The 22,743-nt window shown below is 44.5% G+C and overlaps 1 protein-coding gene across 1 annotated transcript in view; it reads left to right on the forward strand.

The window, feature by feature from the left end:
* Positions 1-22,743, forward strand: part of LOC126298556 (uncharacterized) — a 902,811-nt gene that overhangs the window by 844,065 nt on the left and 36,003 nt on the right. Inside the window, exon 11 of the mRNA XM_049989913.1 lies at positions 16,111-16,256. Coding sequence (XP_049845870.1) covers positions 16,111-16,256 — 146 coding nt within the window. The remainder of the gene's footprint in view (positions 1-16,110; positions 16,257-22,743) is intronic.

The raw sequence follows: 22,743 nt of genomic DNA on the forward strand, positions 1-22,743 counted from the left end.
TGGCAGTCTGAGGGAGAGCTAATGGGGCCATAACAGTAGTAGTCGCGGCGTAAGAGGCAGTCATTCGAACAGGATGGAGGCGTTCGAACTTCTGCCTGGCCTCAGTGTATGTCAGGCGGTCCAGGGTCTTATACTCCATGATTTTGCGCTCTTTCTGGAAGATCCTGCAGTCCGGCGAGCAAGGCGAGTGGTGCTCTCCGCAGTTTACACAGATGGGAGGCGGAGCACATGGAGTATTGGGATGTGATGGGCGTCCACAATCTCGACATGTGAGGCTGGAAGTACAGCGGGAAGACATATGCCCGAACTTCCAGCACTTAAAGCACCGCATCGGGGGAGGGATATATGGCTTGACGTCACAACGATAGACCATCACCTTGACCTTCTCAGGTAAAGTATCACCCTCGAAGGCCAAGATGAAGGCACCGGTGGCAACCTGCTTATCCCTTGGACCACGATGTACGCGCCGGACGAAGTGAACACCTCGCCGCTCTAAATTGGCGCGAAGCTCGACATCGGACTGCAATAGAAGGTCCCGATGGAATATTATGCCCTGGACCATATTAAGACTCTTATGGGGCGTGATTGTAACCGGAACATCCCCCAGCTTGTTACAATCGAGTAACCGGCGGGACTGGGCGGAAGACGACGATTTGATCAAAACCGAGCCCGAGCGCATTTTGGACAAGCCCTCCACCTCCCCGAACTTGTCCTCTAAGTGCTCGACGAAGAACTGAGGCTTCATGGATGTGAAGGATTCACCATCAGCTCTCGTACACACCAGGTAGCGGGGCGAGTATGTTTCGCTGGCATCCTTAGTCTTTCGTTCCTCCCATGGTGTAGCCAGGGAGGGGAACGATCTGGGGTCATATGTAGTTTCGTTGTATTGAGCCCTGGAACGCTTAGAGACTGCTGGCGGCTGGCCGCCAGCAAGAGATGATGTACCACGCTTCATTGCGGGTCATCCGCCCTGATGCCACCTACTCCGACCAAGGGCCCTCCCCACGGGCGCCACCCAGCCTCAGCAACGACCACCTGGCAGGATGGCCATTGCCGGGAGTCCCAATGCCCCAAGGAGATAGGCATCTACTCCTTGGCATACGTGGGGAGTTAACGGCGCTGGCATCAGCAGAGCGATCCCTGTGTAGTCAGGGGGCTACAACCAACAGGGTACATGGCGGCCCCACCACAACGGACTGGCTACCGTGCTGGATTTCAGGTGATGTAGTCCAATATCGTCATTGGCGCATAAAGCGACACAGCATAGCAGACTGCAATAAACTGCACCCAAGAACAAATCTACGCCCAAGAGATGGTAGGTGAGCGGGACTGCTAAGCGATGACGACAAACCTGGCTAGAGATGGTAATGCATGATGGACACATCGCTCCTTGTAAGGCGCCCTTCCCCAATCGGCTCGCTCTTCGGAAAATTTAGAAGGATGGAGGTCAAACCCGTTAGGGGACCATCTCACAAGGCCAAAACGTTTGAGACTCCTTTTAGTCGCCTCTTACGACAGGCAGGAATACCGTGGGCCTATTCTTACCCCCGAACCCACAGGGGGACAAGTCTCGTGAAATGATAGCGACTAGAAAATTCGAGAAATTAGAGCTGATATGGCGATTTAGCGACAATCATTCTTCCCTTGTGCTATTCGCGAATCGAACAGGAAAAGTGAGAAAAGTTAGTGATATGAGAAATACGCTCCGCAACACATCGAATGTGGCTTGTGGAATGCAGATGTAGATGCAGAGACAGATCACTTACCCGTATGGGGGAAAGAAATGGGTCGTGTCCTTTTCAAAGGAACTATGCCTCCATACATCTGTACAAGGATTTTCTCCACAACGCGCCTCCATACATCTGTACAGGAATTTTCTCCACAACGCGAATACAGTGGGTTCACACTACACCACCTCTTTCGGGGAAAAACCTACTGAAAATGAAGCCTACGTGGTAGCACAACCTTCTCTCTAAATTGGTTGAGTAAGAGTTATTTAGATGCACATAGATTTCTTGTGTAATGTTCACTGAATGCTGAAGTTTTCTTCACATGGTTCCAACGCCATAAAGGAATATACGAAATGGGTTTACAGTGCTATAATTTCTAGACAAGGGAATAGCGGACTGCCGAAGTTCACTAGCTAATCTTCCTGCGGCAAAAATAGCTTTAGATCATCCTACATTCTTATTCCATAGAACATAATACAGCGAAAACAAACGCAGTGCACAATCTCCCCGCTTTCAGTGTCTGTGGAAAACACGACGACGGTAATAATCGATCGCTACTTTTCACAAAGACATAATACAGTGACGCAGGTCATAATGATTTCTTGACTGCACATTTTGCTACCGTTCTGTCACTTTGTTTGTTGACTGCACTTCAGCCTGTATATCTTCGGAGGACCTGCTATCCTTCTGGATCTGTCCCCGATTCTCACCATATGCTAATAAGCTGGAATCCCATATGTTTCCTTTTTGTTAACTGTGATATCTTGTCACATTCAGAGATGGTGGCAGATCGCTTCTGAGGACTGTTATGCAGTGGCATCTCCTCTTCATTCACAACAGGACTCCTCGATCATTCTGTTCCGTTTGGCTGCCCGCGCGATATTTGACGTTAATTGATGACACATGCGCTGCTAAAATCACACGTGTTCTCTATCAGACGTGACGGAGTGGGCAGTAACGCTGTTTCTCCGTAAGCGCCAGTGTGAAATGCGACCACCGACCAATTATGTTTCGTTCAGACTGTGTGTGTGTGTGTGTGTGTGTGTGTGTGTGTGTGTGTGTGTTTGTGTTTGCAACTTAAAGGTGCTCAACGGCAAGGTTATCAACGCCCTTTCTCTCATTAAAACAAATAAATTTGAATAAAATCCCTAAAATTGCTGCACAAAGTGAGGAGGAAATCTATAAATGACACTCATTCACCCACTCCCACCTCACTCGCGTTGAGCCACACAGTCACTGTATCTTACACGCCTGAAAACTACTGAGAAAGGATGAAAGGTGCTATACCTGGGATTCAAAAAGATGATTAACCATAGAGGCGTTGAAAAGAGGCACAGAGAAATGTGACTGGATGACCAATTACAAAAAGCGTGGGTGAGCCGGTCACTCTGTTAACACACTCAGAACACCTCCATACAAATTCAGGAAATAAGTTGGACAAATCACAAAAGCTCTCCACATTCGTGTGAACGTTACTTAAAATAGAGGGCAGATCTGTCGGCATATCTGCCGCTATCCTTTGATCTAATAAAATGTGGCGAGCAGTGGTCTGTACGCCACAAGCACCACACACTGGAGGCTCCTCTCTCCGGAACAAGAAGCCACGCGTCATAGAACTGTGGCCTACGCGAAGACGATTCCAGCCACTCATCCTCCCATCGACGAAAGACTCTGTAACGCTACTGCGAGCCGGTGGTATACAGGGGGATAGCACCCGAACTAACCGAGGATCACAACACGCCTTCTTGTCTGCTACATCCGCCCTTTCGTTCCCCACAATAGCCATGAGTTCTGGCACCCAGCAGAAGATCACCTCATTCCCCTGCCTTTGTAGTCGGAGGAGGGAATCCTAGACATCAGCCTACAAGATCCGGACAATCACAGGTGGTGGAATTATTGATAGTTGGGAGCTCCAGCTTTAGGCGCGTTATGGGGCCCCTTAGGGACGTGGCTGCCGAGAAGGGAAAGAAAACCAATGTGCACTCCGTGTGCATTCCAGGTGGAGTCATTCCAGACGCGGAACGGGTCCTCAGGGATGTCATGAAGAGCACAACCAATAGCCAACTGTAGGTAGCTGCTCACGTCTGTACCAATGATGTGTGTCACTTTGGATCAGAAGAGATGCTCTCTGGTTTCGAACGGCTAACAGAAGTAGTAAGGGCTGCCAGTCTTTCTTGCACGGTGAAAGCAGAGCTAAACATTTGCAGCACAGCCGAGTGGAGGGTCTGAATCAGAGGCTCAGACGGTTCTGCGACCGTGTAGGCAGCAGATTCCTTGATTTGCGCCAAAGGGTGGTTGGGTTACGGGCTCCGCTGAATAGGTCAGTGCCCCCTATATGCAGGAGGCGGCTACACGGGTAGCAGGAGCTGTGTGGCGTGGACTGCGGATTTTTTAGGTTAGAGGTTCTCGGGAAAACACAAGAAGGGCTTCAGCCACAAAGGGTGGAATGCTGAACACAGGAAGAACGTAGACACAGGAACTATCGGTATAACAGTTGCAAATTGTCGTAGCTGTGATTTGAAAGTACCAGAGCTCCAAGCGCTAATAAAAAGCACTGATGCTCAAATCGTTATAGGCACTAAAAGCTGGCTAAGCCGGAGATAAGCTCAGCTGAAAGTTTTGTAAAATACCTAACGGTGTTCCGAAAGGATAGGCTAAACACGGTTGGCGGTGGCGTGTTTGTTCCTGTTAGAAGTAGTTTATCTTGTTGCGAAATTGAAGTAGGTAGTTCCTGTGAGTTAGTATGGGCAGAGGTCATTCTTGGCAACCGGAATAAAATAGTATTTGGATCCTTTACAGACATGCCAATTCAGATGATACAGTTGCTGAAAGGTTCAAAGGAGACTTGAGTTTGATTTCACACACATACCCGACTCATTCGATTATAGTTGGTGATGACTTTAATTTACCCTCGAGATGTTGGCGAAAACGCATGTTTCATTCCGGAGGTACGCATAAAACATCATCCGAAATTGTGCTAAACGCATTCTCTGAAAATTATTTCTAGCAGTTAGTTCATGAGCCCACGCCAATAGCAAACGATTGTGAAAACACACGTGACCTCTTGGCAGCAAATAATCCTGAGTTAATAATGAGCATCAAAACGGATACAGAGATTAGTGGACACAGGGTTGTCGTAGAAAGATTGAATACTGTAATCCCCAAATCCTCCAAAACTTAAGGAAAAATATACCTATTCAAAAAAGGAGATAAAAATTCACTTGACGCCTTCCTCAGCGACAATCTCCACTCCTTCCAAATTAATAATATAAGTGTAGATCAGTTGTGGCTTGAATTCAAAGAAATAGTATCGGCAGCAATTGAGAGATTTATACCAAATAAATCAACTAACGACCGAGTTGATCCTCCACGGTACATAAAACGGGTCAGAACACTGTTGCAGAAACAACGAAATAAACATGCCTAATGTAAAAAGACGCAAAATCCCTAAGATTGTCGATGTTTTACACAAGCTCGAAATTTAGCGTGGACTTCAATGCGAGACGCTTATAACAGTTTCCACAGCGAAACTCTGTCTCGAAACCTGGCAGAAAATCCAAATAGATTCTGGTCGTATGTGAAATATGTTAGCGGCAAGAAACAATCAATGCCTTCTCTGCGCGATAGCTATGGAGATACTATCGAAGACAGTGCTGCCAAAGCAGAGTTACTAAACACAGTCTCCCGAAATGCCTTCACAAAAGAAGACGAAGTCAATATTCCAGAATTAGAATCACGAAGAGCTGCCAACATGAGTAACGTAGAAGTAAATATCCTCGGAGTAGTGAAGCAACTTAAATCACTTAATAAAAGCAAGTCTCGTGGTCCAGACGGTATACCAATTAGGTTCATTTTGGAGTATGCTAAAGAATTAGCTCCATACTTAACAATCATATATAACCGTTCGCTCGACGAAAGATCCGTACCGAAAGACTGGAAAGTTGCACTGGTCGCACCAATATTCAAGAAAGGTAATAGGAGTAATCAGCTTAATTACAGACACATATAATTAACGTCGATATGGATCAGGATTCTGGAAAATATATTGTTCGAACATTATGAATTAACTTTAAGAAAACGGTCTATTGACACAGTCAACATGGGTTTAGAAAACATCATTTCTGTGAAACACAACTAGCTCTTTATTTGCATGAAGGGTTTGTGCTATTGATAAGGGATTTCAGATCGATTCTGTATTTCTGGATTTCCGGAAGGCTTTTGACACTGAACCACACAAGCGGCTTGTAGTGAAATTGTGTGCTTATGGAATATCGTCTCAGTTATGTGAGTGGACTGAAATCTGTCTCTAGTCATCCAGATTTAAAGGGAGCTATGTTTCCATAAACCAATTCATGGAAATTCCGAGATGGTTTCTCTGAAAACGACTATTGCGTGTTTTATTTTCGAAGAAAAAACATTTGTACTCGTGCTCAAACTTGGCAGTCCGTTGTAAATGGTACCGTTCCATTTTAACAACATCGTAGCTCAATAGCTTTCTAGTGCCATCTCGATGTTTCTCAGACGTAAACAAAACGATGTTGCCACTATGGCGGGGATAGTATTTCATATTGCCAGCACCTCAGTCATACATCATGGAAACCTGCATGACATTTTTTCCAGTAATTTTATTAGAATTTCATCGTAACCACAAATGATTATTGTACAGTATATAACAGACCACGGACGCTTATTTATTGGAGTACGCGCAGGCGAGTGCAGGTGCCCGTCACTTCATCCGAATCCAAATACAAGCACAATCGTCGTCATTGGATCTGCCACAGCATCCAAATACAAGCACAATCGTCGTCATTGGATCTGCCACAGCATCCAAATACAAGCACAATCGTCGTCATTGGATCTGCCACAGCATCCAAAATACATACAGAAAGACGAACCCAGGTCATGGAAACATCGGAAAGACCCACGCCTACATGCGGCCGTGGACGAACAGCAGTGCTGAAGCGGTGCGGTGCGCCCGACCCGCCCAGAACACGAACCGCTGCTGCCGTCTCTTCGCTGTGTTCTAGCGTTGGGGTGAATGATTCCGGAACCAGACCTATGTCTGCCGTTTCTGACTGCAAACAACCCCTGGCTGTGCCCCCACTGTTTCTGAACATCGCAACTACCTCCTGTTTGTAGTGGAAATACAGGATTTCCGACTTAACGTCTCATGAGTGTTAACGTTATTATACACTGAGGTGAGAGAAGTCGTGAGATAGCGATATGCACATCTACAGATGGCGGGAGTATCGCGTACACAAGGTGCACTGGAGGAGCTCTCATTTGTACTCAGGCGATTCATGTGAAAAAGGTTTCCGACGTGATTATGGCCACACGACGGAAATTAACAGACTTTGAATGCGGAATGATAGTTAGAGCTAGACACATAGGGTAATACACTTCAGAAATCGTAAGGGAACTCACTATTCCAAGATCCACATTGTCAAGAGAGTGTCGAGAATACCAAACTTCAGCCACTACCTCTCACCACCGGCCTTCACTAACGACCGAGAGCAACGGTGTTTGTGTAGAGTTGTCAGTGCTGAGAGACAAGCAACACTGCACGAAACAACTAAAGTAATCAACGACGAAAGCACCGTTTATGATATGACGAATGTATCGGTTGCGACAGTGCGGCGAAATTTTGTGTTCATGGGCTATGGCAGCAGACGACCGACGCAGGTACCTTCTAACAGCACGACATTGCCTGCAGCACTTCTCCTGGGTTCGTGGCCATACCAGTTGAACTGAAAGACCATAGCCTGGTCAGATGAATCCCTATTTCAGTTGGTAAGAGTTGATAATAGGGTTCGAGTGTGTCGCTGACCCCACGAAGCCATGGACCCAAGTTCTCAACAATGCACTGTGCAAGCTTCTGGTGGCTCCGTAAAGGTGTGAGCTGCGTGTACATGGAACGGACTGGTCCTCTGGTCCAACTGAACCGATCATTGACTGGAAAAGGTCAGGTTCGACTACTTGGAGACCATTTGTAGCCATTCATTCAGTTCATGTTCCCAACGAACAATCGAATCGTTCGCGGATGACAATGCGCCATGTCACTGGGTCACAATTGTTCGCGATTGGTTTGAAGAACATTCTGGACAATTCGAGCGAATGATTTGGCCACCCAGATCGTCCGACACGAATCACTGTGAGATACAATTAAGAGGTCAGTTTATAACGCAAATGCATGTTGTGTATAATTCCGCAATTAATTGCAACTAGCGTTACCCTCTGAGACGAACTTGCATAGTTTGACCGTGTTGACCTAGTGGACAGAGGGATCGAACAATGATTTCGTAAAAATTGCTATTAGCAGAAAAACTGTAAGACTTTATTTTTGGAAATTAAGAAAGTAATTAAATTCACGTAAAAGAATTAATATTCGTTTGCCAGCCTAATTAGGCATAATAATTTAGAATATTAAGTTCAAAGAATGTAACTGTAATTTTACGGAAGGAAACTTTCGTTACTTCTTTCTTTGTAAAGTGCAATGAACACACACAACTACCAGACGGACTGAGCACTTGGTAGTAGTTATTATTCGCCTAATTGGCAATCACAGAAAGACAAATGGCCCTATACATCTATTAATAATAATAATTATCATCATCATCTCAACCATTAACCGATTCAGTACCAAATGTTGTCAAAGGCATCACAAGACCAAATTTGAGCATGAACAGAGTCCTGATTTAACTAACACCCAAAAATCACAAATGCAATTAAATAACACTGTACATACACTTTTTATATTCACTTTACTGTGGAAATGTTTCATATTTCATTAGCAAAACTACTATTTAGATTAACTTTTTCATACTAGAAAAGATTAAAGTCAGGACCCACAAACAATCACTTCCTTTATAAGCAAACTATGCTCACATTTCATAAACAATTTGCATCATACTAATACTGATTTCTAACCCTACTTGAGATTATTTATCTTTCAATGCTTTATAGCAATTTACACTAACAATATTCTTAATTAACTTCAGAAATGAGTTAAAGGTAAAGTTAAGTTTCAAGTAGATTCAAAATTGAGTGCCTCTTTCATTACTGGTGAAGAAAGAGATTTTAACAACATTTTATGCCCTTTAGCACTCAAACTTTGGCACATTCAAAGTAGAAACAATTCAAAGCAATATAAAGTATTTTATAAGTTCCAAATTATGTGCCTCTCTCTTTACCTGTGAAATAAGTAATTTAACTAGAAACATTTATATGCTTTAACACTGAAACTTAGGCACATTCAAACAGAAACAAGTTAGTGGTTCTTCATAAACAGGATACTCGGTCTTCAGCGCATTTAGGATAGGACGCTGCTTGGTTTCATGGACAGGACAGTTTCAAAGCTCAAACACGAATTTTTAACATTGAAGTTATTATTGCAAAATACTCACACACAAGCATACTGGTTCATACTAGTATACATATTTGATTTCCAAAGTTGGTGAAGTAGTGGCGCGGTAGTGGTGGCAAGCACGTGGCGGCTATCTGGTCTCACCTGTGGCGGTTTAATGCTCTATTCAAATCTTCTTGGCGACGTATTAACTATTTTAGAGCCATTCCGAAATGCGAGAGCGCCATTTTTCAGCCGAAAGCACATCCGAGGCCATTCCTCCATAAATCGGTTCCTGAATGCCTCACTTCGCACCCGCGGTGTTGACTGTACAAGTGCTGGCCACTGACTGCTCTCTCTCTTGCCGCCCAGATTGACCGCCAGATCCATCTTTTCCCACACGCCAAGCCCCTTCCGTAGCCAAGGGGGTTCCCTACACCTTTTCCTTTCTTATAATACAACTTCCCTACGTATGAACCAGTTTTCTAGATACAATTTGTCTTTTATAAACAGGCATATTTTATAAAGTTTCATTATTTAAACACACTGTTAAGTTTTTATACTACATATATTACACATATCAACTTTCCTTGCACAACTCAATGTGCTTAATCAGTAAAGAACAACTACTTCATCGTTACATACACATAATTACATTGTATAAACTACTTACAATCGATAATGGTGTCACAAGTTAGTGCACAGAGTCCTGCAGCGGCAACGCTTTTCCAATTATGGACGGCTATAGAGGCAGCATGGCTTAGTATCTTTGCAGGAGACTTCAACGAATTGTTGAGTCCATGCCACGTCGAGGTGTAAAGGAGGTCCGACACGATACTAGGAGGCTGCCCATGACTTTTGTCACTCCAGTGTATACTACGTACAGCACGGATGGAGTGGAAAATTGGTTGGGAGTTTCCCCAAAAACGAATATTCCTCTCGTACAGAAGTCCAGTGTATTAAACAATGCGTCACAGCACCTTTCTTATATTCGTATGAAAAAGCCAGATGTTTGGCGTGAAAAAAAAAACATGGGTACTTGCGTGTTCCAACCTAAAAGTCCTTTACTATTACCAGTCACTGTTTATTTATCTCCACGACGCGTTTCAAAGATTTAAACCTCCATCATCACGTGGATTTACACTTCTTAGTATGACGTGTATGACGTGTGTGTGTGTGGTGATTGGAATTTCGTAAATAGATCTCCCCGCAAAGGAAACCGCCCTTGTTTCAGTGACTGCTACCCCAACTCGCGTATCATATCAGTGACACTCACCCCTATTGCGCGATAACACGAAACGAGCTGCCTTCTTTGCACTTTTTCGATGTCCTCCGTCAATCCTACCTGGTAAGGATCCCATACCGCGCAGCAATATTCCAGCAGAGGACGGACAAGTGTAACGTAGGCTGTCTCTCTAGTGGCTTTGTCGCATCTTCTAAGTGTTATGCCAACAAAGCACAATCTTTGTTTCGCCTTCCCCACAATATTATCTATGTGGTCTTTCCGATTTAAGTTGCTCGTAATTGTAATTCCTAGGTATTTAATGGCGAAACAAAACAGTATTTCAGAACATGGTTTTGGTTTTTTTTTGCAAAAAATTAAACCTATAGCTAACGGTAAAAATAAAACAAGTAAAATAGAGTACCTCCAGTGTTGACAGGTTCCTTTCACTGTCGTAACACATCACATGTATAGTGTCATATTTCGTGACAAATTGGCGTCTGTTATGGCTGCACAGTTGAATGAATTGTAAACACAAAGAGTTGAGAATATAGCACATATAAAAACTTTATTGAAGTGTCAGTTGTTACGTAGAATACTATGTGCTATTAAGCAAATAGTTGATAGTGTGACATAGAAACATTTGCGGCTGAAGAGAAGAAAATAAGAATCTGCTTTTCTCAATGCAGAATCTTCAAAAGCCATTTATTATTGAAACAAACACGAACTCAAACAGTGAGATAACCAAGAGAAAAATCACTCCAAGCTGCAGCTGCTCAGAAAGGTAGTAATAAACCGATGAGCCAAAATATTATGATCACCCACTAAACAAGGTGTTGCTCGACCTTTGGCTCGCAATACTTCAGCGTATGAATTCCTTGTTATGTTTCCAGAAGTAGGTGACACCATATGTCTACCCAGAGGCCACGCAATTCCCGCAGGTGGTTTGTGGGCGGGAAGCTGGGGCCGATACCATCCCAGATGTGTCCATCGGGTCCAGATCAGACGAATTTGTTAGCCAAGACATCAGCGTGAGTTTCCTTATCTTACTCCTCAAACCACTGTGGCTTATCAGTGTATTTCGTGTACACAATTCGCTGCTAGAGGTGACAGTCAAGACATCTGCCCAAGGAATTCTACGATCGACGGGGGATCGAATATCGGACCCCAGAATCTATAGTTACTCACACAATCGCTACGTGACTAGCGTATGTGTGAATGAAGCACGTCAATCGAAAAACAAAGAAGGAAAACTAGGTTACTAGGACTGAACTTCCCGTCGGCGTTCGGATAGTGCAGGAACGGGAAAATAAATCGGCCATGACCTTTCGAAAGCAACCGTCACGGTACCATGTTGAAACGACAACGAGATAGGAGGGGGAGTGGAGCGCTCGGTGTTTGCGACTGAGGTTCTTTTGGGGTGACATCGTTTTCCAGATTTTCTTTTTATTATTTCTTTTCGCTTTTCTCAGATACCATCAACAGTTTCCCGGAAGCTGCCGGCGTCCCTTAAGTGAGCCAGGTTCTACAAGCAAGAACCCGTACGGGGTAGGACCAGCGCGGTGTCCGTGGGAGCGACGTCGCACGCCCCACCGACTGCCGGGGGTTGAAAAAAAGACACACGGAAAGCGGAACACTCTTGCTCTCCAACAGAGATCTTACAAGTAACTGCGTCTCACTTCAAGAAATATCACTGCTGTCCGACTACGTTCTAAAAGAGGCAAAAACAACCAGGTGAACTTTGCCCTTAAATAATCAGAAAAATATTAATAAGGTCCTGACCTCAATAAATAGCAAACATGAAACCAACAGGAACAATGGATAAGAAACTAGCTTTCGGCGTTAGGCAGTGGTATAGTTAGCATCTCTCCATGTAGCCACTTTGTATCGAAAATTACAAGACATTAAGTAGACAAAGTAGCGGCCGTTCTAACTACTCCCAAGCTACCTAAACTAGAGCGCTCACGATTAGTTACCTTAACAAGCTAGGCGTCGCTTGTAACTATGCCAGTAGGTCCTTATGATGAACTATGACTACGCTAATGGGTACTTGCCGTAACTGGAACTAGGTCTTCAATTTAAGGCGGGAACCTGACCCCTTTATAACAGGCACTAGCCTAACAGTGAAACCCGCACTACAGCGATAGTCATCACTACTGAATAAGAACACTTCTCGTTGTAGGACTTTGCAGATGAAAATATTAAGACTGAAAAGACTACGACAGCGACAATGAACAAACATCAGTCTTTCCTTAGGTGCTATATTGCTCACTTGACTAGTATGGGCACGTCCGTAAAATAAGCAACATTGTCAAATGTAGAACATATTAATACAATACAAGGAGGTCGGTTCTTAAAACTAATCAAAAAGCACAACGTCAATCCTGAAGCTAAATGCTGATCAATAAACGAGAGATGCCAAAATCACCCTCGAGACAAATACAGAGGAACACAAGTCGGCGACTCAGTTAAGCACACCAACGTTCGTCCAATAACGAACAACAAGATCATAACAAAACACAGCCAGTCAAACGTAATACTCTCTCGGACACAGCCTTCGCAAACCCCATATCCGTAGATCACGCCACTAAGTGGCCATGTAACGCACGGCGGTGCCTTCAGTCTTACCTTAATTCCTCGAAATTCCTCACGGAACTAACTCGAAACTTTCAGGTCGTCCGCTCGAAAGACATGCAACCTACTTATACGTCAATTGAATTAGTGCTCGTATCATATCAGTGAGGTATGCAATCAGACGTCAAACAGAAGCTACGAGATCTCAACACACGCTAATATAAGACATCATACGGTGAAACTATAAGCCACTCTTCTCTCATGTATCTGGGGTACCAAAACACACACAACATGTGTGCTTAATCACCGATCACACATCACAGTGGAACCACTCGCAATCGAGCTATAATTGATTCTCGAAAGTGTGATACAAGATAGATCACGAACATATACTTTATTTTATCCATTGTGGTTAGAGAGCACCGCAGATGTTTCCGTAAGTTACACTATAGGAAATACGACAACCAACCACAAGTTTATTTTAAAAATGTTTTATTGCACCGTTACTAGTTACGGATCCGAGCCCGTCTCCAGATTTCTGTGCAAGTTTTACGTTTGTGTCCCCAATGAAATTTTTGTGATTACATAATCTTACACTTCCATATGCTATATCCGTTGTAAGTACTTCACGAAAAGCCTTCCTTTACATACTACAAGACAGGTTTAATTTTCTTTTACGATTTATGCCGATCAGTGAATTGAACTAAATACAAGATGGCAGATACATTTCTTTACATCGCTGCCACAAAGGAGAGATAGGAAGCCTGTTACATCAACAACTAAATAAATCACTGCACACCTCGACGATACGACGAAGAAAATTTCACCGCAGCTACAATAGACGGCTCACATTGCTCTCTACATTCCGATTGGAATTACTCGACAGTGATGCCTGTCACTTGCCACTACAGTGCTGCCACATCGGCTACCGCTCAGTTACAAGCGATACACGAATACGGTGTGTCCCTCACAAATACTGTTGTGTAACGCGGAGCAATGCCGCTAGCCGGCGCCACGAGGTATGACGCAAATACTCTGTCGACAGCTGATATTAAGTGAGCAACGACTGAACTGCGATAGAGAACGCGTTTTGTAGCTCTGAATTTAAACTCCTGACCTAACCTAACCAAAACCGCGTGATGTGCTGTGTATCAGAGGAAACGGCGGTCAACAATTTGCGGCAGAACTAAAATCACGATCGCTTGGTTCACGGCGATTAAAGCTCACGCCTACCTCCGCACAAAATCAAGTCAGAAAAATTTCAGTTTCAGCGCTAATAATAAACTGTAAATTCTCGTTATCACTGATTTTCTGAAACTATCCTCGCACTGGCTACACAAGCTATCGTATTAGCAACTGATTAGAAGTGCTGGTTGCCACTTGGTTAGAGGTTATAGGCGACAGAGGCAAATTGCATACGAAATAAAAGTGATAGGAAAAAGAATAAGAGGAAATAAAAAGTCAGTAAAATGATGAAAATGGCACGACAAAGTTTATTTCTAATATAAAGTTACTGCTAAACAAATTAACTGAAAAAAATAACAATCAGAGTTACTTTCATTAGAATTTATAAACAGTTGACGAAATTCGAACCCACAACCATCTACTTACCACGTTTGTATTCTAACCACTGCGCTACGCCATTACATTGGAATTTACTCATATGTATGACTTTGCTGACACAGTACCAGCGATGAATTGCAACTTTAAAATGTTCGGCTTCACCCAATGTCATACGAAGCTTATGTAACGTAAGTTGATCCCTGTGATCATAATATCAGCATATGTGATGCTGAATGGCATCTTGTGCGAAAGGATACATTAGTGTTTGGTTAATGCTGTGTATGAAACGTGTGTATTTCTTAAACATTTTTGTGGGTATTTATACGCGCGCTCGTGCGTGTGTGTGTGTGTGTGTGTGTGTGTGTGTGTGTGTGTGTGTGTGTGTGTGTGTGTGTGTGTGTTGTCTTAGGTGTGGTTATCATATGTGATGAAACGTAAAGTAAAAGGCCCAGACTGAGGATTCGGGATCCAAACTCATCAAGAAAAAATCGAGACAAGGATTTGGAAGTGAACTGACCATTTGTTGTGGCAATTTGGCGACGACGACCAGTTCGGCCGTGAGATTGGGCGCTCCGATTGCAGAGAGACAGCTCCAATGCGTTAAGTGTTAACTCTCAAGTAATTTTAATCGGACTTTAGCTCCGCACTATAGCGCGGTTAGAGAGAGAAAACGTGCCCTCCCAGGTCGCGGCACGCGCGAACTCGGGAAATGAGCCGAAAGGGAGCATCACACGGACAGACAGCGCCGCACACGGGAGGTGGCAAGATTTTTAAAATTCGCGCAAAGCAGGACCGCAAGGAACACATGCGAAACGCGAATCAGGAGTGTCCTCCAAGCTATGAGTGCTACTTCCTTAGCCATCTCGCCCGGCCCCTGTAAAGCAGTGTGTCGCAAATTTTGCGGTCATAAGACAAAATGTTACGGTGAACCAGTTTAAATGTGCAGAACATTACTCTGTTTAAATATGAGCAACAAACAACATTCCGTTCAATAACTCGGCTTTTGGATCGATATCGACCGCTTCAGTCGCTCTCTCGTGGTGCCACGATGGTGAACACTTCGGTTTCGCATTCGGGGGCTGTGCTTTTCAAATTCTTGTTCCGAAATTCTGATTTAGAGTTTCCGTGATTTTACTAGATATATTGAGACAATTCGGGATGACTCGTAAGATCATTTCTTGTCCAGCTGAGCTAGTTTCTGTCTGTAATGCCGTCGACGCATTTCTCTGAACTATTCCAACATCCATCGTTCACTATTACTTTTCCCGTTTATTAAGTAGCTGCCGTCGTTGATCAGTGTTGTTCTTCCTTATTTTTAAGGTATAACGTTCGATCTAAAAATACTGTAAGACTTCTTCTTGCTAGAGTGAAAGGTGTTCAACCGACTGACGGCCTACGGCCTTCCAACCATTTTGAAAGTAATGTGGAGCGCAGATTTTGCGTTGTTCTGAGATGCAGAGGGATTGTAAAGAGATTCCAACTTTTTGAATTGTCTGCGCCTGCAGTGTTATATATGTCTTGTATAAATATTATATGTTTAGTAAGCCAAAACGCTGCTATATTCAGAGACCTTTCATTACGAAGTAATTTTTTGGTGCTCTAAGCTTATTGCTGACAGACTGCAGCTAGCTCATGTATGACATCCGAGCAGTAAACACGGGGATACCGTTATTTTGCAGACGGGCACAAGCTGCCGCAGGGCGTCTTCCTGTTCCTGGGCTACAGCGAAGCCGACGAGCAGCTGCTGCGGCCGCACAGCAACCTGACGGTGCGCGACGCGGTCGCCTCGCTCGAGGAGTTCATGCACCAGCAGCTCACCAACAAGGTGAGACTCATCTCGCACGCCGCCTTCTGCGCGCTCACGATGCTTAACAACGAACCTTACGAGACGACTGCCCGTGTTCCAATTTCTAAAAACGATGATAAAAGCTTCTCGGGTTATCAGCCGAGAAGATTTTATCATTGGAATACGCCGAGAAAGCCTGCAATCGCGAATAAAAACGATTTTAAAAGATCGACAATCGTCCCTTCTACTACACATGAAGATCATTCAGCAGTAAAACTCAGTATTTCCGTACAAACAACATCTGAAGTGTTTTCTCGGTTGTAGACTCTGGTCGTTATCAGTTCAGACAACCTTCGATTTATGGTGTATTACAAAATGTACTCAGCAACATTTATTTAATAAATACGGCGTATCTTAAAATATGCAGGATCGTGAGCACGTGACCCATTTCAAGTTAATTATATCGTAATCAGACTATCTCCAAAAACGTTGGATATATGTATAACACGGACACATCATCTGTTGTAAACAGCATCTTCATCCTGGTAGGTAGTGGTTGTCCACGAAGCGTGACCCATTTCATCTTAATTATATCGTAATCAGACTAGCTCCAAAAACGTTGGAAATATGTTTAACACGGACACATCACCTTTTGCCGGCCGGAGTGTCCGAGCGGTTCTAGGCGCTCCAGTTTAGAACCGCGCGACCGCTAAGGTCGCAGGTTCGAATCATGCTTCGGGCATGGATGTGTGTGATGTCCTTAGGTTAGTTAGGTTTAAGTAGTTCTAAGTTCTAGGGGACTGATGACCACAGCAGTTAAGTCCCATAGTGCTCAGAGCCATTTGAACCATTTTTGAACATCGCCTGTTGTAAGTAGCATGTTCATCCTGGTAGGTAGTGGTTTTCACAAAGCAGTAAACTCGTTGTCGCATGGTACTGTATCGTCCAACCGATAAGTCATGAGTCAGGTGCTCTCGTCCACGGCACAATCACTCATTGTAGACGGTAGAGGTGCTGTCTGAATCTTCCGTAGTTAAAGCGGAAACAAAACACTGTGACGAGGAATGTTCTGCGGTACATCCTAAAGGTGTAGCACTTAAGTGTAGGGATGGTCTGCGTTGTGTCTGCATAATCTCTTCCCCTTTGCTGGTATAACAGGTACCACTTGCTATTTGATAAGGAGTGATTTGCAGACATCTTAGAGAAGCTCTGCGTGTGGAACTGGAACATGGTCACACATGTGATTCTTGAGTTTCTCCCGGCGTATTTGATAATCAAAATATCCACGGGTGTACTGCCGGTCTATAGTGTCCAACGGGCACAATATTTCGGCGATCAAACATGTCGCCATCATCAGGTGAACTGACGGACTGAGTTCCTGTGAACGTGCCGGCACGGAGATCCGTACGCTATGGCTGCCCAGGGGGAACTGGGTTCGGTCGCGGCGGCGGCCGATTTAAATACCCTCCGCCCGCGGCGCGCTCCCTCCGCCGTCCGCGCCCCGCGCCACGGTCTCGCGGTGGAACAGATTGCGACGGCGTCTGAGATGACGTCGGTGTGATGGCTCTGTCCGCCGTGGTCGTCACAACTATGCGTTTGCTCGATTTACTCTTGATTAACCCAATCGCTGGTTCCCAAGCCTTGCTAAGATTATAGCCACAGTCACGGTTTATGAAGTCGTCATTGGTGCGAATTTCGATGGCCTCTCTAACAACGCTGTCCCAGTATCTCGACGTCTGTACCAGAATCCTCGTGCGGTCATACTCCATAGCGTGATTTTCCGACAAACAATGTTCAGCGACCGCCGACTTGCTCGGATACATTAGTCGAGTGTGCCTCTGGTGTTCACGGCATCGATCCTCGACAGTACTCATCGTCTGACCAATATACGACTTGCCACATTGACACGGAATCTGGTATACGCCAGCCTTCCTCAAACCGAGGTCATCTTTGGCGCTCCCCACCAGTGCACGAGTTTTATTCGGAGGACAAAACACAGTTCTGACACGGTGTTTCTTCAGAATGCGGGCGATTTTCCCCGAGAGTGCGCCTGTGTATGGAATTCCATACACAGGCGCACTCTCGGGGAAAATCGCCCGCATTCTGAAGGAACACCGTGTCAGAACTGTGTTTTGTCCTCCGAATAAAACTCGTGCACTGGTGGGGAGCGCACGAGGCACGGATAAATAAGGTTATTGTGTGGAACACTAATGCAGAGTTTCACAGATAAACGAGCTTGATGGCTGGTGTAACAGATACACATCCGTATTTTAAAATAATTTTTACACGGTTCCAGCCGTTTGAACTGTGGCACTTCCTTTTCAATCAACCGCAACTACAGTCTGTCGCCACTTACTAGTCGGCGTACGCTCTTTCGCTTTCTGCCGCCTTACGACGAATAAAAACAAATAGATAGATTACGAATAAATGAAAGTATGAATGACGTAGGCTGCGATAACAATGGTGATGTTACTGATGACAGTGCCACTAAAGCTCAATTACTAAATACGGTTTTCTGAAATTCGTACACCAAAGAAGACGAAGTAAATATTCCAGAATTCGAACCAAGAACAACTTCTAGCTTGAGTAAGTTAGAAATAGATATCCTCGGTGTAGCAAAGCAGCTTATATCACGTAGTAAAGATAAGTCCTCAGGTCCTGATTGTATACCAGTCAGCTTCCTCTCAGAATACGCTGATACAATAGCTCCATATTTAGCAATCACATACAATCGATCGCTCGTTCAAAAATCCATACCTAAAGACTGGAAAGCTGCACAAATCACACCAATACCTAAGAATGGAAATAGAAGTAATTCACTGAATTACAGACTCGTATTGCTAACGTCGGTTTGCAGTGGGATTTTCGGCATATACTGTGTTCGAGCATTATAAGTTATCTCGAAGAAAGCGACTTATTGACAAACAGCCGACACGGATTCAGAAAATATCGTTCTTTTGAAACACAACTAGCTCTTTATTCTCACAAAGTTAATGAGTGTAACTGACAGAGTGTGTCAAACTGGTTCCACAGTTTTAAATTTCGAAAAGTCATTTGACACTGTACCTCACAAGCGACTTCTAATAAAATTACGTGCCCATGGACTATCGTCTCAGTTGCGCTACTGCATGCGTGATTTCCTGCCAAATAGGTCACAATTCGTTGTAACTGAAGGACACTCATTGAGTAGAACAAAAGTAATATCTCGCGTTCCCAAGAGAGTGTTTTAGGCTCTCTGCTGTTCCTGATCTACATAAACGATTTAGAACGCAATCTGAGTAGCACTCCTAGGCTGTTTGCACATGATGTTGTCAATTACCGTCTTATAAAGTGATTAGGTGATCTAAAGAAATTTCAAAACAATTGAGACAAGATATCTGAATCGCGAGAAAAGTGGCAGTTGACTCAAAATTATGAAAAATGTGAAGTCATCCACTTGAGTACCAAAGGAATTCCACTAAATTTCGGTTACACGATAAATTACACAAATCTAAAGGCTGTAAATTCAACTAAATAGTTTGGGGTTGCAATTACGAATAACTTATATTGGAACGATCACATAGATAATGTTGTTGGTAAAGCAAACCAAACACTAAGATTTATTGGCAGAACACTTAGAAAATGCAACAGGTCTACCAAAGTGACTGCCTACTCTACGCTTGTACGTCCTCTTCTGAAGTATTACTGAGCGGTGCACGATCTACACTAGATAGGATCGACGAAGGGGTCCGAAAAAGTTCGAAGAAGGGAAGCTCGTTTTCTACTGCAGCGAAACAGGGAAGAGAGCGCCATGGATATGATATGCGAATTGGGGTGCAATGATTAAAGAACTTCTTGAGATATCCGACATTCTCTCCTATGAGTATTCTCTGTCTATTATCACTGCAGGAGCTGCTTATGTGATTACTACTGATTTTTGCACATTCCTCAGCCCTCAATCTTAAAAAATCACAAACTGGCCTCCCGGCCGGTGTGGCCGTGCGGTTCTAGGCGCTTCAGTCTGGAACTGTGTGACCGCTACGGTCGCAGGTTCGAATCCTGCCTCGGGCATGGATGTGTGTGATGTCCTTAGGTGGGTTAGGTTTAATTAGTTCTAAGTTCTAGGCGACTGATGACCTCAGAAGTTAAGTCGCATAGCGCTCAGAGCCATTTGAACCATTTTGAACAAACTGGCTATCGCCAGCTTTGCTCGTATGCACTGACACACGTTTCTCTAATGTGTACTCGTTATCTATGGGCTTGGTATACAGCAATGCCTTTAAAGGTCCGACCGGCAAGCGGGAGATAAGAGAGGTTTGCTGACCTTGTTACGATTATGACACAAGCCTCACCCAACGACTCATCGTGCCTTTGTTCACTGCCAGGTCTTTGTTAACACAAGGGCCTGTGAAAATCTCTGGTGTTCTGGTTTTACGCCAAAAGAAGCTGAATGACAGCCCTTGCTTGGAACACACCTCCGTTTCAGACGCCATTTTGAAGGCTACGTATAGCGGCGCCACCTACCGGATGGCTCTGAGCACAATGGGACTTAACTTCTGAGGTTATCAGTCGCCTAGAAGTTAGAACTAATTAAACCTAACTAACCTAATGGCATCACACACATCCATGCCCGAGGCATGATTCGAACCTGCGATCGCAGCGGTCCCACGGTTCCAGACTGTAGCGCCTAGAACCGCAGCCACTCCGGCCGGCTCCTACCGGAACTCTAGGGGCTGAAGCAGGAATATTCCATGATATCCCACAACAAATTCTGCATTTTTTCAGTCGAAAGTGTCTGAGAAAAAAATGTTGCAGTATAAAGCACGACATTTTTGGTATCCCATTCGCTTCGTGCAACCGCCCTTTCTGAAAAGTTACTGAATATTTTAAATGTACTGCAAATCGTTAGTCGCTTTAGACTGCGTCACCATGTGCATCATAATACACTACTGGACATTAAAATCGCCACACCAAGAAGAAATGCAGATGATAAACGGGTATTCATTGGACAAATATATTATGCTAGAACTGACATGTAATTACATTTTCACGCAATTTGGGTGCATAGATCCTGATAAATCAGTACCCAGAACAACCACCTCTGGCCGTAGTAACGGCCTTGATACGCCTGGGCATTGAGTTAAACAGAGCTTGGATGGTGTGTATAGGTACAGCTACCCATGCAGCTTCAACGCGATACCACAGTTCATCAAGAGTAGTGACTGGCGTATTGTGACGAGCCACTTGCTCGGCCACCATTGACCAGACGTTTTCAATTGGTGAGAGATCCGGAGAATGTGCTGGTCAGGACAGCAGTCTAACATTTTCTGTTCGAGAAAGGCCTGTACAGGACCTGCAACATGCGGTCGTGCATTATCCTGCTGAAATGTAGGGTTTCGCAGGGCTCGAATGAAGGGTTGAGCCACGCGTCGTAACACATCTGAAGTGTAGCGTCCACTGTTCAAAGTGCCGTCAATGCGAACAAGAGGTGACCGAGACGTGTAACCAATGGCACCCCATACCATCACGCCGGGTGATACGCCAGTATGGTGACGACACATATACGCTTCCAATGTGCGTTCACCGCGATGTCGCCAAACACGGATGCGACCATCATGATGCTGTAAACAGAACCTAAATTCATCCGAAAAAATGACGTTTTGCCATTCGTGCACCCAGGTTCGTCGTTGAGTACACCGTCGCAGGCGCTCCTGTCTGTGATTCAGCGTCAAGTGTAACCGCAGCCATGGTCTCCGAGCTGATAGTCCATGCTGCTACAAACGTCGTCGAACTGTTCGTGCAGATGGTTGTTGTCTTGCAAACTTCCCCATCTGTTGACTCAGGGATCGAGACGTGGCTGCACGATGCTTTAGAGCCATGAGGATAAGATGCCAGTCATCTCGACTGCTAGTGATACGAGGCCGTTGGGATCCATCACGGCGTTCCGTATTACCCTCCTGAACCCCCCGATTCCATATTCTGCTAACAGTCATTGGATCTCGACCATCGCATTTCTCCTCCTTACACGAGTCATCACCACAACGTTTCACCAGGCAACGCCGGTCAACTGCTGTTTGTGTATGAGAAATCGGTTGGAAACTTCCCTCATGTCAGCAAGTGGTAGGTGTCGCCACCGGAACCAATCTTGTGTGAAGCACGGATCTTCGTGGTGCGGCAATTTTAATGGCCGGTAGTGTATATCATGAAATTTTCCCTTTGTGCCCTAGGTATGAGGGTAAACAATATGCTACTTTTTACAAAAAAAGGAAACTTTTCGAATAGCATTTATTTCGTCTCACGTTACTGGAAAATGTATTAGAAGTTTTCTTTGTTCGTGGACTGATGTAATTTGGTAAATCTGTTTTACTTCTTAATTATTGCTGACTTTTCCTTCCACACTAAAATATTGTGACGCGTGTTATAGCTGTATAGTCACAATGTGAGACCGCTACGTAATGCGGTTTTAACCGACAGATGTCATAAGAGACGGACCCGCCAGCGTAAAACGGGGTGGGGAGTGCTGCGTTTCAGTAGATAAGCACGTATA

The sequence above is a fragment of the Schistocerca gregaria genome, chromosome X (genome assembly GCF_023897955.1).
Source record: "Schistocerca gregaria isolate iqSchGreg1 chromosome X, iqSchGreg1.2, whole genome shotgun sequence".
In the NCBI taxonomy this organism is placed as follows: domain Eukaryota; kingdom Metazoa; phylum Arthropoda; class Insecta; order Orthoptera; family Acrididae; genus Schistocerca; species Schistocerca gregaria.